At 38.7% G+C, this 18,716-nt stretch overlaps 2 protein-coding genes across 4 annotated transcripts in view; one reads left to right on the top strand and one right to left on the bottom strand.

Annotated features, from left to right (window-relative positions):
• Window positions 1–835, bottom strand: part of LOC128236857 (uncharacterized) — a 1,626-nt gene extending 791 nt beyond the window's left edge. Inside the window, exons 1-2 of the mRNA XM_052951980.1 lie at window positions 708–835; window positions 104–541 (exon numbers count right to left, since the gene is read on the bottom strand). Of these exons, the coding sequence (XP_052807940.1) occupies window positions 104–541; window positions 708–835 (566 nt within the window). The remainder of the gene's footprint in view (window positions 1–103; window positions 542–707) is intronic.
• Window positions 1–18,716, top strand: part of LOC128236528 (tryptophan 5-hydroxylase 1-like) — a 25,039-nt gene extending 6,323 nt beyond the window's left edge. Inside the window, exons 1-14 of one of the 3 annotated variants that reach the window (XM_052951435.1) lie at window positions 1,157–1,261; window positions 3,654–4,041; window positions 9,105–9,221; window positions 10,584–10,782; window positions 11,004–11,107; window positions 11,432–11,499; window positions 11,598–11,648; window positions 13,315–13,410; window positions 13,589–13,635; window positions 14,873–15,008; window positions 16,291–16,417; window positions 16,592–16,687; window positions 17,083–17,216; window positions 17,528–18,716. In XM_052951435.1, coding sequence (XP_052807395.1) covers window positions 3,742–4,041; window positions 9,105–9,221; window positions 10,584–10,782; window positions 11,004–11,107; window positions 11,432–11,499; window positions 11,598–11,648; window positions 13,315–13,410; window positions 13,589–13,635; window positions 14,873–15,008; window positions 16,291–16,417; window positions 16,592–16,687; window positions 17,083–17,216; window positions 17,528–17,774 — 1,722 coding nt within the window. In that variant the 5' untranslated portion in view covers window positions 1,157–1,261; window positions 3,654–3,741 and the 3' untranslated portion in view covers window positions 17,775–18,716. Of the gene's footprint in view, window positions 1–1,145; window positions 1,262–3,653; window positions 4,042–9,104; window positions 9,222–10,583; window positions 10,783–11,003; window positions 11,108–11,431; window positions 11,500–11,597; window positions 11,649–13,314; window positions 13,411–13,588; window positions 13,636–14,872; window positions 15,009–16,290; window positions 16,418–16,591; window positions 16,688–17,082; window positions 17,217–17,527 lie in introns of those variants that run through there. The other 2 variants (XM_052951436.1, XM_052951437.1) reach the window with 2 other exon arrangements.

The following is an 18,716-nucleotide window of genomic DNA, read 5'->3' as shown; positions in this document are numbered from 1 at the left end:
ATCACTATTGTATTAGAAGGGGGCTGCTGGTCCGTCATCACGGGTTGCTAGATAATCACTATTGTATTAAAAGGGGAGCTGCTGGTCCGTCATCACGGGTTGCTGGATAATCACTATTGTATTGGAAGGGGGCTGCTGGTCCGTCATCACGGGTTGCTGGATAATCACTATTGTATGGGGAGCTGCTGGTCCGTCATCACGGGTTGCTGGATAATCACTATTGTATTGGGAAGAGGGCTGCTGGTCCGTCATCACGGGTTGCTGGGTAATCACTATTGTATGGGAGGGGGCTGCTGGTCCGTCATTACGGGTTGCTGGGTAATCACTATTGTATTGGGGAGGGGGCTGCTGGTCCGTCATCACGGGTTGCTGGGTAATCACTATTACATTGGTGGGAGGCTGCTTGTCCGTCATCACGGGTTTCCGGCCTGTATAATCACTATGGTATGGGGAGGGGGCTGCTGGTCCGTCATCACGAGTTGCTAGATAATCACTATTACATTGGTGGGAGGCTGCTTGTCCGTCATCACGGGTTTCCGGCCTGTATAATCACTATGGTATGGGGAGGGGGCTGCTGGTCCGTCATCACGGGTTTCCGGCCTGTATAATCACTATGGTATGGGGAGGGGGCTGCTGGTCCGTCATCACGGGTTTCCGGCCTGTATAATCACTATGGTATGGGGAGGGGGCTGCTGGTCCGTCATCACGGGTTTCCGGCCTGTATAATCACTATGGTATGGGGAGGGGGCTGCCGGTCCGTCATCACGGGTTTCCGGCCTGTATAATCACTATGGTATGGGGAGGGGGCTGCTGGTCCGTCATCACGGGTTGCCATCACTATGGTTATTGGAAAGGTTCATCGGCCGTCCTTCAGAAAAGGGAGAACCAGCTGGGTAAACAACAATATTGAAATGAGACGTACATTGTATATGCATTGCCCCCTACTCTCGTAGAGTTACTTCTCCTTTTAGATTATCCAATACACGTCAGGGGAAATCACTACAGAGGATATTAATCTTGTGCAATCTCAATCTCCTACGCAGTGATCCCCCTTACATGCAGAATCATGAGCGAAATTTTGGATAGTTTTTAACAAATTTTAATTATTCAAGGTGCATTGAGGATAATACATAAAAAGTGTTTTAATAAAAGACAATTTACCATCTATGCGTCACGTGATTTGCATGATGGCAGTGATTACTGAAATGTAAGGGATGTAACACTGCGAGGAGTTTGGTGCACTCTGAGAAATTACTATGAGGTAAGTTGTTCATTGTTTGTTATCAGTGCAAGACAAGTGCGTTTTCTGCTGAAAATGCAAAATCCTCAACAAAATTTTGGAAAAATACCGTTATTGATGTACTGATGAATAATGATATTTCACAACGGTTGTAAAATGTTAATTTGTGCTTAAAAAACCGCTAATTTGTTGTTGGTGTTGTTGATTTTGGAGAAAATGCATAAAAATGCTTTGAAATAGAATAAGTTTTAGGCCGCTAGTCCACTAGGTAGATAACTTCAGGCCGCCACTATTTTACGCCGCTCACTTCACCTACATTCGTTATCATTGTTTTCATTTCCATAGTACGCTTGGTATGGTTGAATATCTAAATAGTTTATATTCAAAAGCAATAGTAAATACCTAACTCTATTACGTGTATCAGCGCACAGGTTTCGTATTGAAACGGGTAGGTACGGACAAAATAAACTGCCAAGAAATGGAAGACTAGATTTATTATGCCATATACAAAAAAATGAGTATGAATCTCATGTTGTTAATAAGATTTAGTCGTTTCGATGTTTCGATGACACATAAAGACAATTTATCAAAGAGTCTTTTATGTAAAACCCAGCATGTTTAAGATTTCTCCACTAGTTGTGACTAATAACTAATAACAAACCAACTTTTGTAAGTTTGTGTAAATTCTTTGTACAGCCAAATAATAGAAGAAATAATTAATAAATTATGTTGTTTAAGTTTTGATCGTATAATCACTGTTGAAACCATTAACAACCCGCATGTCCATAACATATCTAATTATAACTAGCTGCATAATACATGTTCATTATATCATTATTCAAAATATTGCTGCACTTTGATATTCCCCACATTTCTTAAGCTATTCTTGAATTGGTATTGATATTGGCTACTTCTTGTAACGATGATCACATGCATGAATACTGCGTTTACTTGTATGCATTTGTTTGACGAGATGCTTTGTTGCATAGGTCGAAATAGACTTCTATTCTGTTCTGAATCATGAACTTTATACGAAATTAATATTTAAGTCCTTATGAATAAAAAAACAACAACAATTATTCAAGATAACAGAAAATGTTAAAATATCGAAACGTGCAAATTAAATGTCATATAACACAAAAGAAGTTATCTGTTTGTATATCACGCCTCAAACAAGAATGACGTTTCGCTATTGGTCCAGGACTAGTCACGCGCTGACCCCATATTAATCCATATTGGGTCACTAAATTATATCGTACAAAACGGCCCTTTATCCGATTCCGATGCATAAATGAAACTTTTTCCATAAATTGATAAATTGAAATATAGATAATGTATTTTTTTATTTAAATTTTCGCAAAGGAAATCATAACGGATTAGAGCGAATATGGTTTCCTGTGACTCTTGTATATATATTTATCCCACCCCAAATAAGTAGGTTTAGTTATTTGGTCATGCTGGCATTCCTTATGTTACCGACAGACAATGATAAAATGTACCTGTATGTAAAATATAATTAACAAATATATTACTTACGCTGTGTAACATTTCTAACCGAAAACATTAAGAATGATAAACGCAGTTTTATATACGCATTCAAGATTTTTGTGAAGTTGTTAGTTATTTTCAGCAATATAATTATGATATTTGCGTAGTATAATTGCGCATTTAATATACATATGATTTGTTTGTGGTATAGTGTATTATCTGGACATAGATCTACACCGCAGCTTCAGCGCACACAGGACGGGGACACAGAATGTCAATTCCGAAATAAGATTACATTTGCAGACAATTGTGGGCGTTTTCTGAAAACAACAACAACTGATTTTCATATACTTTTCGGGCATATAGTAACAGAAAACCATTATATAAAAATGAAAACACTTGTACATCAAAATGGCGATGTGTCAGCTAAATTGTTATAGTGAAAAAATGTGTGGCTCCAGTGTGATACCCGCTAAACCCGGCAATTAATAGTGTTATTATTTCCATTTTTCTCACACATCAGCATTGTGTATCCATTATTTCATTGTTATGATACTGTGACTGTCGTCACTTTTTACGTACACTGTCTTTTATTGCAATCTTGTTGACAACGCGTGCCTTTTTAATGAGTTGCATCCCATTATCATTGCCATTCCTGCGCATCGATTTTGCGCATCACGTGAATATGAACCAATAAATACGCTGTATTTTCTCAGCAAGTCAGAATCAACGACCGATACTAACTGCTAAAACATCATTACTAAAGGAATTCTCTTAAGAAAAACAAACCTTATTGTAAGTCAATATCGAATTTAGTCTGTTGCAAAATTCGTTAATATATTCATAGAAGAAATACGCTATACTCCGAAAATAGTTTGTGCTAGCTTAAGACATTTTCTAGAAAACCATTGAATTCTTTTTCTAGTACTTAGGACCGAGGATTAGCCACGGGTAACTGTATCGAACCGTATAAAGTGGCTTTTAAAGAAGCCACTTACTTACATGACAAGTCGATGGACAAACTATTTCACTCTTCGAAAATGATGAACGGACATCCCAAGACGCAGCCTCCAGACCGAAACTCACGGACAGTGGAGCCGCCATCAAACCCGGTTATTGCAAGCGTACGGGGAATAGGGGGCCTGGAGCCCCAGTCGAGTCGAGGGGCCGCCTATATGCGCAACACCGCCAGGATTATACGAAGGGAAACGAGCGAGGAAAAGAGGGACTTTGGCAAGGGCGAGAAGTTTAAACTGAAGAGACGATGTAACAGTATTATCATCGAGGACGACGAAGACATCCGAAATCTTGAGGTATAGAGACTGGTGTAAAATGTAAACTTATCCTTAAGGGAATACAATGTTTCGTTTTAATATATTTATCATTATCGACTTTTGTTATTAATCTCCAATGTATTGCGCATGTTTGTGCATTCATGTTACGAATGTAAATGCCGTCACTTCCGATGATAGCTCGGGTGTCCGTTCAATTTAGGACCGTAGTCGTAACATAAATAATCCAGAGTCTGTATAAACGGTACACATGAAAAACAGTTTTATTTCATCTCTTTAACTTTGTTCAGTTTGAAGTTATATTCACAGGAATTTTTAGGAAAATCACGAAATAGTGAGGCTAATATTAAAATTATTAATTGCCGGACGATGTTACATAAAAGCCTTTTTAATAGTATTGGCCGCAAAGGAGGCTGCGAAACTGAATCACAATGCATAGCATTAATAGAAGCCTCAGATGCCCGCTATACAACACATATATTATTAAACACATATGAAACATACATGTTAAGTTGACAGAAAGAAGAAAATAATAATGTTAAAGATAAATTAAATATTAAAACACACATACTTGTAAAACATTGCTAACAACATAGGCAGGGTTGAAGGGTAAGTTTTAATTAGTTTTCATTTTAAAAGAAGTCCTTTATCAAAGTTCAAGTATTTTCAAGTGTTGAGAATATATATATATAAATATATATAAAAGAATGTTTAGGCTAAAGTCCTCTTCGAATCCAGAAAATAAGAGTACAAACAAACAACAGCTGTGCAGAGGGGGCACACCTCTTCTAGTTCTGGTATATTCTGGTAGCGACTTGTTTCCATACATGGGATCTGAATTTATGTGGAAAAGACAAAATGTACTATGCTGGCTTGATCCTGCCGTGACGACATTACGTGTTAATGTGCAGCCAATGGGCGCGGGCAGGGCAGAGCTTCATGATCTCAGCGAAACTGAACAATGGCCCTAGTGGTCTTGTCTCTTTAGTTTTTATAAAAAATATCATGGTAAAAGCAATCATAAAATAACAATCATTATTATTATTATTGAATGTAAAATACAGTGATATTTATGCTCTTTTTAGAAACCCAGATATTTAAAGCAAAGATAAAAGAAATGACAAATAAGTTATTATTATTATTATTATTATTATTATTATTATTATTATTATTATTATTATTATTATCTGTATTATTTTTAGGTTTGTGTCGAAATTTTATTTTATGTATCTGGTATTTGTCATGTTTCGTTACTTGCCCTTCATTCTGTTAGGGCTAAGAGTCGCAAATGTTAGCAAAATCATTTTGTTTTGTATCCCTGTTATATCGCAGTGCACACACTCCAAGCAGGGAACCAAATTACTCACGTTAGCTATTGTGAGCGACTGTTAGTCAGGGTTGGTAGTCCACGTTTATTGCGAGTTCTACATTGTATGCCGAGCGAGATCCTCGCAATGGCGAGATTAGAACACGTTAAGATAGGGTACCATGACAATGTTATCATACAAAATACAGTGTACATTACAAAAGAAATGTCGCATCCGTTGTTTAAAGACCATTACTAGGACACACACAGGACGTTTTGTATTTTAACTATACACTCTTGCGCACAGTGGTCAGAAATTGGCTCAGGGAGAGCAATATTTGATAAGCTTTTAGAGAGCTGAATTTTCTACCTTCTGTACCCTGTGCGTATGAGTGTATATGTTTATCAGCCAGTGGTATTGTAAAAACCCATGTCTTCAACCAGGTACCAATACATGCAATTAACTGTGAAACAAAACGTTTGTATATAATTGTATTACAAAATGGTCTCATATCCTGACTGACACTTCCTGATGCTGTCAAATGTTCTTCCATCCTGACTGACACTTCCTGATGCTGTCAAATGTTCTCCCATCCTACCTGACACTGCCTGACGCTGACAAATGTTCTCCCACCCTGACTGACACTGCCTGACGCTGACAAATGTTCCCCCGCCCTGACTGACACTGCATGATGCTGACAAATGTTCTCCCACCCTGACTAACACTGCATGTTGCTGGCAAATGTTCTTCCACCCTGACTGACAATGCATGATGCTGACAAATGATCTCCCACCCTGACTGACACTGCATGATGCTGGCAAATGTTTTTCCACCCTGACTGACACTGCATGATGCTGACAAATGTTCTCCCACCCTGACTGACACTGCATGATGCTGGCAAATGTTCTTCCACCCTGACTGGTCTCCCATCCTGACTGACACTGTCTGATGCTGGCAAATGTTCTCCCATCCTGACTGACACTGTCTGATGCTGGCAAATGTTCTCCCACCCTGACTGACACTGCCTGATGCGGGCAAATGTTCTTCCACCCTGACTGATCTCCCATCCTGACTGACACTGTCTGATGCTGGCAAATGTTCCCCCACCGTCACTGACACTGTCTGATGCTGGCAAATGTTCCCCCACCATGTCTGACACTGTCTGATGCTGGCAGATGTTCCCCCACCGTGACTGACACTGCCTGACGCTGGCAAATTTCCTCTCACCCTGACAGACACTGTCTGACGCTGGCAAATTTCCTCCCTCCTGACAGACACTGTCTGACGCTGGCAAATTTCCTCCCACCCTGACAGACACTGTCTGACGTTGGCAAATTTCCTCCCACCCTGACAGACACTGCGTGACGCTGGCAAATTTCCTCCCATCCTGACAGACACTGTCTGACGCTGGCAAATTTCCTCCCATCCTGACTGACACTGCCAGACGCTGGCAAATATTCTCTCACCGTGACTGACACTGTCTGACGCTGGCAAATTTCCTCCCATCCTGACTGACAGTGCCTGACGCTGGCAAATTTCCTCCAACCCTGACAAACACTGTCTGACGCTGGCAAATTTCATCCCACCCTGACAGACACTGTCTGACGCTGGCAAATTTCCTCCCATCCTGACTGACACTGCATGATGCTGGCAAATGTTCCCCCACCCTGACTGACACTGTCTGACGCTGGCAAATTTCCTTCCACCCTGACAGACACTGCTTGACGCTGGCAAATTTCCTACCTCCTGACAGACACTGCCTGACGCTGGCAAATTTCCTCCCACCCTGACAGACACTGCCTGAAGCTGGCAAATTTCCTCCCACCCTGACAGACACTGCGTGACGCTGGCAAATTTCCTCCCATCCTGACAGACACTGCATGATGCTGGCAAATGTTCCCCCACCCTGACTGACACTGTCTGATGCTGGCAAATGTTCTCCCACCCTGACTGACACTATCTGATGCTGGCAAATATTCTCCCACCCTGACTGACACTGTCTGATGCTGGCAAATGTTCTTCCACCCTGACTGACACTGCCTGACGCTGGCAAATTTCCTCCAAACGTGACTGACACTGCCTGATGCTGACACCTTTAACTGCTGCAAATGGATATCTTATAAAAACGCACAGTTTAACTGTTGTTTTTTTGTTCTACTTGTAATTTTGGTAATATAGATTGATATACAATGAAATAAATTCACATCCTCGCGTGCGTTTTTTTTTCGAAATCAAGCAATTGCCAATTGATACGACATGTTATAACATGGCTTGAGTGTAAGAACTGTATGTTTTGAAACAAAGTAGGCACCTTATATTTTAGATATGGCAACTGGTTTCGTTTGTTATACGTATAATAACAGTAATTAAATAGTTCAATGAAAACAATTGCGTACATGAAATGATATGTGTGTTACCTTTTTCATTTTGAATGCGTTGATTTGGCATGCCCGACCAAATTCCCCACGTGTCACGGGCAAATAAGAGAAGTTATTGGCTTTAAAAAAGTGAAAAATAGAAATAGGACACCGAATGCCAGCAATACTAGTTTAGAATATACAAAAACTATTATATACAAACTCATATAATTCAATTAAAGTAATAATATAACGTTGTGATATAAAATCTCTTAAAATTCTATGGCGGTTCAATGAATGTAGACATACATAATCAGAGATAATAAATGAAAACGCTTTCCTGTTCCAGCGCACGTACACCACGAAATACCATCCACATTTCCAAATCCAAATATCATGACGAGCTATTTTTGGATTGGAGGGAATTGCAACAAATCTCTTAATCACATTTGAGCCCCTGGAACTATTTACATGCAAATTCATACGCGACAGTACGGTCCAAAATGAATTTGTTTGCCAGTTGATGGGGAAACAGAATGACAGAAACCCGATCGAACTTTATTGGCTTGTAGACATTAAGTATTTGATATTTGCTCCAGAGATTTGATATAAGATTGCCTATTTTTATGTAGAAAATTTATTCATGAGTTGGGTTGTGGGTGATTCTTTCAAATGCTAGGGTTCAATGAGGTGCCACATCCGGTCAGGAAGTGAGGACACGGAAACATCTGCCTTAGACACTCCGTACATTCGACCTCATTCATGGCGGTGTTGAAGTAATACTGCCAGTTGTATTATAGAATATAACCACAAGAAACATGAAGTCAAAAATGAACGTGGTAGACACGTCTAGATATTTGATGATAAGCTGGCAATACTTGGTTTTTGATATTTCGGTGGACAACAGGTTGCTATTGAAGGTGTGGAACACCGTTTTCTCGTAGTCACTTGTTGCTCATCAACGTCTCATATTTTAATGTGTGTCTAATGTGTCGGTTAAGTTTGGGTATTGTCGTACAAACCGCCTATGATTATGTAAGCTTGAAAAATGCACTTTAAAATATTGCCGGGTTCAAACCTGATGAGACAAGAACACGCCAGTCAGTTTAAAGTCAAGAATTTTACGCGTGTGAATTAGAATTTCACGGTTTAATAAAATCAGTCTCTCTGGTCTTGGAATGGTCATTCCAGTTTCACGGTCCTGTGCACCATACATATCTTTGTGCGGCCCTTTTTAATCTCACACTCGGCGTACTTCCTATAAGTGTATGTATTTCGAAGAAGAAAGCCCAGAGGCTATTTGGAGTCCCTAGGGGATGGGTATGAAAACGTGAAATCTCTAAGGAACAATAAATCGTATGTGTTTATAGCTATACACTACATACAATACATTATTTTTATTTGTGTATGTTTGTTTTAGGAAACAGTGCGTAACCTGGGCGTTTCTAGTCCCACGGGCCTGGGTATGACCACTTCCATGATCTTCTCTCTGAGGAACACAATCGGTTGCCTTGTCAACGCTCTCAAGGTCTTCGAGGTCAGTGGTTAAACTGGAAATCATAAATTTTAGATGACTTCTCTTAGACCCTTTTCATTATATCACGTGGTGTGATATTTAAGGAATCTGACCAACAGACATGAGTAAGGTGTTTTCTATTGTATTTGTTATATAAAATATTTAGATATTCAGCCATACAACGTACTATGTAAATCAATGCAAGTATATAATATTATGTTTCGCACTGTTGGTAATATCAGCGCCACTTTTATAAACAAAATATAAATTAAACGTTTTTTAAAAACTGGAGCAAAGATTTTGACATAATAATTCACCGGATTAGATAAGACGTCTAAAGTTCCATTCTCCTTCAGTGTTTCTCCGTAAACAGCCGCTGTACATAAACTCTGCTTAACTCCCGAAGCGATTTACAAAATTTGAGGTGGATCCTTTCTATGCATTTTAATTATTAAAACCCCCAAACTGAACTCGCATAATTGAGGATCGAACCTACAAATGGGTCAAATAAGTTTGAGGCGCAATTTTTGGAAGTACGTCATATTTGTTGATGTGTTTTGTTAATACATTCATAGCTTTTACAGCCATACATATTCCCACAATTATACCTACAATTCCTAGATGGTTAAAGTTGTTAAACTACTTCAAGTGGTACGCCACTTTAGACCCATGTTTCTTTAGCCTAACAGGGCATCTTTTACGAAATACTATCACCTTGGTTTTGGCTTCATTTACATCTTAGTTCCAAGTTTGGCAATAATCGTAAAGATGGTTAAAACGACTTTGTAAATCGTCTGCTGATTTTCCAATTATTACCATATCGTCTGCAAAAAGCAATATCATAATACATAAATCGTACAGGCTAATCCCACAGTCAACGTTCATCAGTTCTATGTATTCTAGGAATAATGCAAACAATACCGGTGAATTATTTTGTCCTTGGCGTACGCGAATAGAAATATAGTGTATTCTCTGTAAATCGCCAAAATTGAATTCTAGCATATATACATGTATGTCAATCTGAGATTACTTTTGCGATGAATCCCAAGTTTATGAGCTTTAACTGCGAGATACAGGTTGTGTATTCGCTGATACAAAAACAATCATGCCTTTAAATGTGGTAGCATGTATAAACGACAATATTTGTCTTACACCTTCTTCTATGCAATTAAAAAAAGTTGTCAACATGAAATCTGTCAACAAGGCCGTTCAAGTGCGTTGACCTATAAGAAGCATAAATATATGTGTTCGCACCAGGAGAACCACATTGTATACCTTATATATTTGTATTTGCACCAGGAGAACCACATTGTATACCTTATATATTTGTATTTGCACCATGAGAACCACATTGTATACCTTATATATTTGTATTTGCACCAGGAGAACCACATAAACGTGGTTCACATTGAGTCGCGGCGGTCGGAGCGGGCAGCGGATATGTTCGATATCTACGTGGACCTGGAGACAGACCACATCCGCCTACAGGAGCTCATCCGCCGCCTTAAGAAACAGGTGGCCTCCATCACCCTAAATGACTTTCCCGTGCCCCAGTCTCCGGCATTCGGCATGAGCCCCAAAGGTAATGGGCGAAGTTGACCATTTAATTCGATATAATTTGAGTTGGAAATTTTTACCAGGGAAATGAAAGCCACTGTAAATATATAGATTTTTTTTTTCAATCCAGTTTTATATGAAAACACAACACCAGTAACGACGTCAAACAATATCTCGAGAAAATTGAATATGGGAAACCTTTAACTGTTATCTATACACTACCAAACTTGTAAATGGGTATTGCAGAGACGCTGACGTTGTCGCCATGGTTTCCAAAGACGGTGTATGACCTTGACCGTTCGGCGAACCGCGTGCTCATGTATGGCACGGAGCTGGACGCCGACCATCCCGTATGTACTCTCTTGATACTCTTATACACTACTGCCCTTAATGATAGTTCAATTGATATGTTTTGTTGTAGTCATATTGATAACAAATCGAAATACAGAGAATTAAAATGCTGTAGGAAAAATGAGCAGAATATCGAAAAAAAATCCTTACATTTGGAAATGGGTGAATGGAAAAAAACCCATCTACATTTAATCAACAACCAATTAGGCTCCTTGGTGCATTTGACATGAACATATAGTTACCAATCATAGGAAAAACGTAATTTTATTTTTTGAACTTCAAACAATTTCCTTTCCTTTTCAATGATGATACATGCTTCCCAGGGCTTCACAGACAAGGTGTACAGACAGAGACGAGCATTCTTCACCGAAGTAGCTCTCAATTATAGATGGTAAGTAATCCATTACTAACCTTGATATGAATGTAAGTGAACATTTCATTCATTTCCTATTTTCTCCACTGTTATCTGTTGTCTTTTTTCCATTTCAGTGGCCAACCAATACCAAGAATAGAGTACACAAATGAAGAAAAAAGAACATGGTTCGAGCATTTCTATTTTCAAATATAGATTATATATAAATAGCATATACATTTTTATAAATCGCCTATGCTGTATTTGCACTTATTCCGTCTAGTATAAATCAAAGCGCGAAGCGCTGAAAGACTATCTGCGGGCAAATATGTGAGAGTTGCAAATTATATTTGAACTTTGGGAATGGGTGGAGGGCACATATATAAAAGTGAAAATATATATTTCATGGCGTCTTGTGTCATTTTGTTTATGTACATGTCATATATATCATTTCCTTTTATGAGCATACACGTTTTGTTTAAGGAAAATCATTTGTTTTACAAACAACTTCAGCAATAATTCCATTCAGAATGCACAGCGTATCACTTCAGTCGGCCTATCCCCATGTATTTAAAGTTGCAATGCATGCCCCTTTCAATCGTTTCTTAAGGTTTTTCGGTGCTTTGATTAGATATCATAAGTAAGGCAAGTTTTATGAACATACACCTTTTAAGTGTTGAAGGAAAATGATTTTATTTTTACGAGCTACTTTATAAATAATTCCTATCAAAATGCAGAGCTTATCAGATGGGTCGTTTTCCCGCGGTGAGGACAACATGTGGTCAGTTAATGTATATAGAAACTATTTTTGTCTGTTCTAAGAATGGGGATATGATTGTGATTTTTTTGTGATTGTTTTATTTATAAAAAATGTTATTTATGTGTTACGTAAATATCTGTGTAGAAATAATACTAGTGCTGTTATGAAGGTTTCTCACACTTAAGATGTTTTACAGGTTAAATCCGAACTACTTTGCTTCATCAAATGTATGCATGACTCACTGACATATCAGTGCATATGTATTAGAATAATTTGAAAGCCTTATGTCCAAAACAATGGCAAGATAACATCGGAACGAAGCTATTACGCAAAAAATGAAAACATCTTACTAGTATTAGAAAAGTATACGCCTAAAATCATAGAATTTTGTAATTGTATAGCAGGCATATCATAGTATTTGAAGCATTAGCAACGCGAAACCTGAGATACAACTATGTTTACTTTCAGACAATCATTTTTGTGTCTTATCTCATAAAAGTAATTTAAAAAAACTCACCATTACAAATAAGCGTGCTTCAGGGTCACACCAGGTTATAATAACAAACCCTGCAGGCGATAGGACACTTGCGGTCGGTAATAATTTCTAGAACACCTTGGGCTAAACTCAGAGTGAATATCAGTATGTTACCTTCCTACCAGAGCCTCCATTATTTTGACCCATTAATCTGATAAATATAACGATCTAAAAATAGTTATATCCTGCTAAAAATAAAACGCCGGAAATAGCCGAACAAACAAGAACTCGTACCGCAATACAACTAATCTATTTTTATGATATCGTCGTCATTCTGCTAAACATAGAGCGCATTGAGACAAAAAATGGGTTAAAACGACATTAATAGAAGTAGTTCTTTGGAGTTTACGGTCTTAAGATACAAAAAAACACGCGCAAAATCAGTTTGCCAGACAAGCACACCCTTTTTCACTTTACAAGTAGCAAACACGCCTTTATACAGGAGAAAAACATTGAATAAATGTGGAAATGCTGGAATTACTAATTTTTGACAGGAAATAACGCATGACCATTCAGGTTAGGTCAGGTATCTAAATCTGTTCCTCCTCCTCCTTTACAGGGGCGTTGTGTTCCGTGAGCTTACGAAACTATATCCGACCTACGCCTGCCGAGAATATATGCGGAACTGGCCCCTGTTACAACAGTGCGGATACAGGTAATGTACGCGGAACAAGACCCTGTTACTTCAGTGCGAATACAGGAGGAAACGAATCGCCCGAATGTAACTCCTTTATTTATAAATGTTAAAACAAATTATTTCACGTGATTTTTGTACCAAAGAAATAGCATATACACGTATACTCGAAAAATAAATTGTATCAATTTATTTCCAGAGAAGACAATATACCACAGCTACAAGATGTTTCAGAATTCTTAAAAGGTATTGTAGTTTTAACAGTAATTCCCCCCCCCCCCCCCAAAAAAAAAAAATTAAAAAAAAAAAAAAAATAAAAAAAATAAAAAAAATACACCCCCCCCAAAAAAAACAACAACAACAACAACAACAGAACTTAACAATGTACAGGCAATATTCGGGTTAGAGGTCAGCCAGAATTTTGATTACTTAATATCATTGTATATATCATATGGGTAATTAAAGACATCCTTGTCTTTTAAACAAGTCCAATAACCATGTTTTGTATTCCTTTTAAGAAGGCATGGTCCCTTTAAACACATGTTTTTATGAAAGAGCGTTTGAGGTCGCCAGTAGAAACGTTGGTGCCTATAGCATCCTTTCAATCAATTTTGAATCCTTATAAGCAGGTGGATTACGACAAGGACGATGGGGGCGATTGTTTACCGTCATTGTATCCTGTTTGATAACACAAAACCAATATTTAAATGTCATTATGAAAGAGTATTTACACAAGAAATGAATCGTGCCAACCATCTTGCATAGCAAATAATGTTTAAATCTCGGCAAATGTTGCCAGATCTTGTTAATTAGAAAGTCAGACAATCTTTCCTATTTTGTACAGATATGGGTAATGAGAGGTAATAAATCGATGGGTATGATTATTTCATAACAAATATGACATTTTGGGACCGGCAATGATCTGTGGGAAGTGGTAACGAATATGACATCGTAGGAATGTCAAGTATATGTGGGAAATGGGACAGATCGCTGGAAACTGTTAATGTGTTAACTAGTCAGGGAGCGACAGGAATGTCATCTCAATTATCATCCTCATATGTGCAAGGTTTGCTTTAAATTGGCTGAGATATGTCTTCCCGTAATTTGTATGACCAAGAATTAAACACTAAGACATATTCTATTAATGCGTATAGGCTATAGGGATTCATATTCCTATAAAAACTTGTATACTTACAAATTATTCTAACTAGTCCAAGGTATGACAACACAAATCAGTTTCATATCAACTTCAAACATTAAAAACTTGATGCCACATGAGCGACACTAGCACGCTGTTTTTGTTACCGATCATCTTTTGTGGTATTTGGTGCGGGATCCTATCATCCGCCAGTGAAACAGAAGTATCATACCCACCCAATTCCCTCCACATACTACTCCGTGATTATCATTGTCATAGCCATATTTGACTTGCTCGTATCCTGTAATACGAATATGTATCATTTTACATTTTCCTTTTCTCCAGCGCGGACGGGTTTCACGCTGCGGCCGGTTGCGGGGTACCTGTCGTCACGTGACTTCCTGGCGGGGTTGGCGTTCCGGGTGTTCCACTGCACCCAGTACATCCGGCATGGTTCAGAACCACTCTACACACCGGAACCGTAAGTTATTAGCAATGCACTCGACGTAGGTCTCAGTGATGGATGATTTATGCCATATCGTGTTGGGATGATGACACAGATACAATTCAACACGCACTAGAACACCAAACATTAAATTTGGAGTGCAAACACGCGGTCTGGTTCTGGCGCGCATTATAAAAAGAGATGGCAAAATCAAGTGATAAAAACGTAACTGTTGAAGTTGAGGCTACCGTCTTTCTATGGTTGTTACTAGACATTCATAAGATCGATTAAAACCAAGTTTCTTTCGATGGACCTTATTCTTTATTGGGCAAACTATGATTTTATTTGAGACTGAGTAGATCTTCGGTGGAAATCGAGCCTTAGAGCCATGTTGAGAAACAAATATCTTACGCAACAAACCAATGCGTGCTGTCGTGTGTTACACCGTTGGGTGATTATAATTACCTCAAGCTGTGGACCAGAAATGAAATTTGCAATGTTTTGCATATTCTGAATATGTTTCAAAAATAAAATGAAAAAGTTAAAAAAAAAATAATATATATATGTTCCTTTGATATCGTGACTTCAAATATAATAGTATACATATATATATATATTCATAAGATCGATTTAAACCAAGTATATATATATATATATATATATATATATATATATGAATATTACATAATCAAAAAAGATTCGCTCAAATTGTATATGACTCATAACATGACCGATTGACATAAAATATACTGCTAATAGAGTAGTCATAAAAAACGACAACACTGACACCTGCCTTTGTTATTTATAAACGAATGTTTTGTGCATACATCTCTGACAAAGATCGCCCTCTCAGCGTTCAAGATCTGTATATATAATATATGAACTTATGGCGTGTGAAGTTGTTGTGTTTCTTTTCTGAAAAAAGTGCACCTACTATTTGGCGTTGGAAATAACTGACTTGACCCCTCATATATTGTTTATACAAACACTGGTATTCTCCAAAAACGTAACTATGTAGGATTATGATCTGAAAAACGCCCTCTTTTTCCCCCATGAATTTAAGCTCGCTTCATTTTTCTGTAGATCGCCAAAATAAACCTCATAATATACAACTAATCATGCTGGACAACTCGCTGATCTAAATGTCTCACACCTCGCCCCATTCCCTGCTGTACTTACTCATTGTTTCTCACTCAGTGACTGCTGCCACAAGTTGTGTGGCCAGCCACATTTTGCTGGACATTGAGAAACTCGCTAATATAAATGTCTCACACCTCGCCCCATTCCCTGCTGTACTAACTCATTGTTTCTCACTCAGTGACTGCTGCCACGAGCTGTTCGGCCATATCCCTCTCCTGGCAGACCCCAGCTTTGCCCAGTTCTCCCAGGAACTCGGCCTCTGTTCGCTTGGTGCTTCAGACGACGAGGTCGCCAAACTGTCCACGGTAAGTCGATACAATGGCCAGTATATATTTTAGATACTCAGTTAAGATAACTACATGCATCCATGTTTCATTGTGTTCATTTGCATAACGCATTTGTATGGCTTCACCGTTGCATCCTCTTGGGCACCAGTTGTACTGTGCATGTGACATAAACCCCTGACTTTCTCATTGCAGTGCTATTTCTTCTCGGTGGAGTTCGGACTATGTAAACAGGATGGAGACCTGAAGGTATTCGGAGCGGGCCTTCTCTCCTCCGCCAGCGAGCTTAAGGTAACATGGCCCAACAGTTCTCTCTCTTCAATAGTATTGCCATAAGCCTCCAAATATTGCTGTTAACTGTATCGTAAATCGGAAGGCAGGACAGGGACTTAAACGTACTCAGAGAGGGTTTCTCTCCTATGCCAGCAAAATCAGGGAACACGCATCTTGTTCCGCTCTTCCAGATCCTATTAATTCGGTTTAAAAGTGTTGATTTAAATAACTGGGAATAAGCGTGCGAACGCTGTGATCCGCTTGCAGTGCTTTTGTTACCTAAACCTATGCCCTAGTCTAATTTCCTTATACTATATTAGTGAAACATCAATGCAATGTGTTAGGCCGATAGCGACGATCTCTCTTAAAAATTGTTACATATACTTTTTATTCACTTGACGTTCATTTTACAGCACGCGTTGACGGGGAAGGCACTGAAGAAGCCGTTCGAACCGCTGACGACGTGTCAGCAGGAGTGTCTGATCACCACGTTCCAGGATGTTTACTTCTTCACAGAGAGCTTCGAGGAAGCCAAAGAACAGATGAGGTGAGGCACGGACAAAGGTGACAAATATGGACAATATAGGTCGCGTTCACTTTTACGAGAAAGCCCAAAGAAACTCATACATGTATTTAGTTCACTCAAATTAGAAATTTAATAAATTATTTAGCGGTCGAGTGGGTATCGTTTGATAATCATTCCATTTTATTTTGGAACCAGTGCAATGTCCATGTTTGCTAAGGCCGGGAACAGTGAAGACAAGCAGCCCAGATAGCAGCCTGTTTAATCTTTATGGTTTGTACTTTTGTACTGAAGCATTTTCATCTACACTTTCCTTTTTCTTTTGTTTGCGGCAGGAACTTCGCGAGCACGATAAAGCGGCCGTTCGCCGTCCGTTACAACCCCTACACACAAAGCGTGGACGTCCTTGACAACACGCGTAACATCGGTTACCTCGTGAGCGAGGTGAAGGGCGAGCTGTGCATCGTCAGTGATGCCCTCCGGCGCGTTCAGCAGCTCGAGAAGGCGCGCACCAAGGGAAAGCCGCTCTCTAAAGCCATGGAAGACTCCATAGATGAACAGGAGGACATGCCGGACATGTGACACGGGAACAGTGCTTAGGACATAAATATTTATAGTGTAACTGTACTAGAAAATAATATATGTAGCGATGTCGGAGATATGTAGGTATAACAGGGAATAAATGATGACATTTCATGATCAAAATGCAAGTGAATGCATATATGCCAAATGGATTGATTGAAAAAATGTGCTAAATGACTATTCATAAAAAAAATGTATAGCGGACTCTACGGTGTGACGGATCTATTTACTAGTTCCATCCGGTACCATGTATGTGCTGATTTATTTCTGCTATTGTATATGTTTTACAAACTATTTGCATGAAAAGGTGATTGTGCAATTCGATTATGAAGTATTTAAAATAGTAAATGCAATGTATATATGTGCTCTGAATGTGTTCATCGTCATGGTTAGACTTCACTCCTAAGGCCTCAACGTAACAGCATTGTACACAACATATTTAAGGTTTTGTTGTTTAGCATGGTATTTTACGTGTACAAATATGTATATTCCAAGTGGGAATACCCGGAATTAAGCCCGTATTCAGCGCGCACAGGGCTGGGACACAATTTCAACGAGCCGTTATTTCTAAAAGGTCGTTACCTTCATTAACAATTCGAAGCGGATTTCCGAAAAAAAACTACAATTGACTGTCTTTTTAATCCTTCACAGACATATGATAAAGAGAAACAATATTTGTTTTAGCGTAAGATTTCAATAAAGTTCACCTCGTGAACACCAAAAGTAAATAAAAAGTATATTTCATGGTCCATACACGGTGAAATATATGCGATCTTACACTGAAACAAAACAATATTGTCTATGTAATTTACGAATAAGGTTTATAGGCGATGTGAAAAGAGAAAAAAATGATAATTCAACACTACTCATGTAATAGGTAGTATTGATTGCATGTTTGATTGCCAAGAATGTGTGTTACATGTACAAATATTTGGCTATGGG

The sequence above is a fragment of the Mya arenaria genome, chromosome 6 (genome assembly GCF_026914265.1).
Source record: "Mya arenaria isolate MELC-2E11 chromosome 6, ASM2691426v1".
Lineage (NCBI taxonomy): Eukaryota > Metazoa > Mollusca > Bivalvia > Myida > Myidae > Mya > Mya arenaria.
Note: the sequence above shows the minus strand (reverse complement) of the source record. Positions and strands in the feature narration are given on the sequence as shown.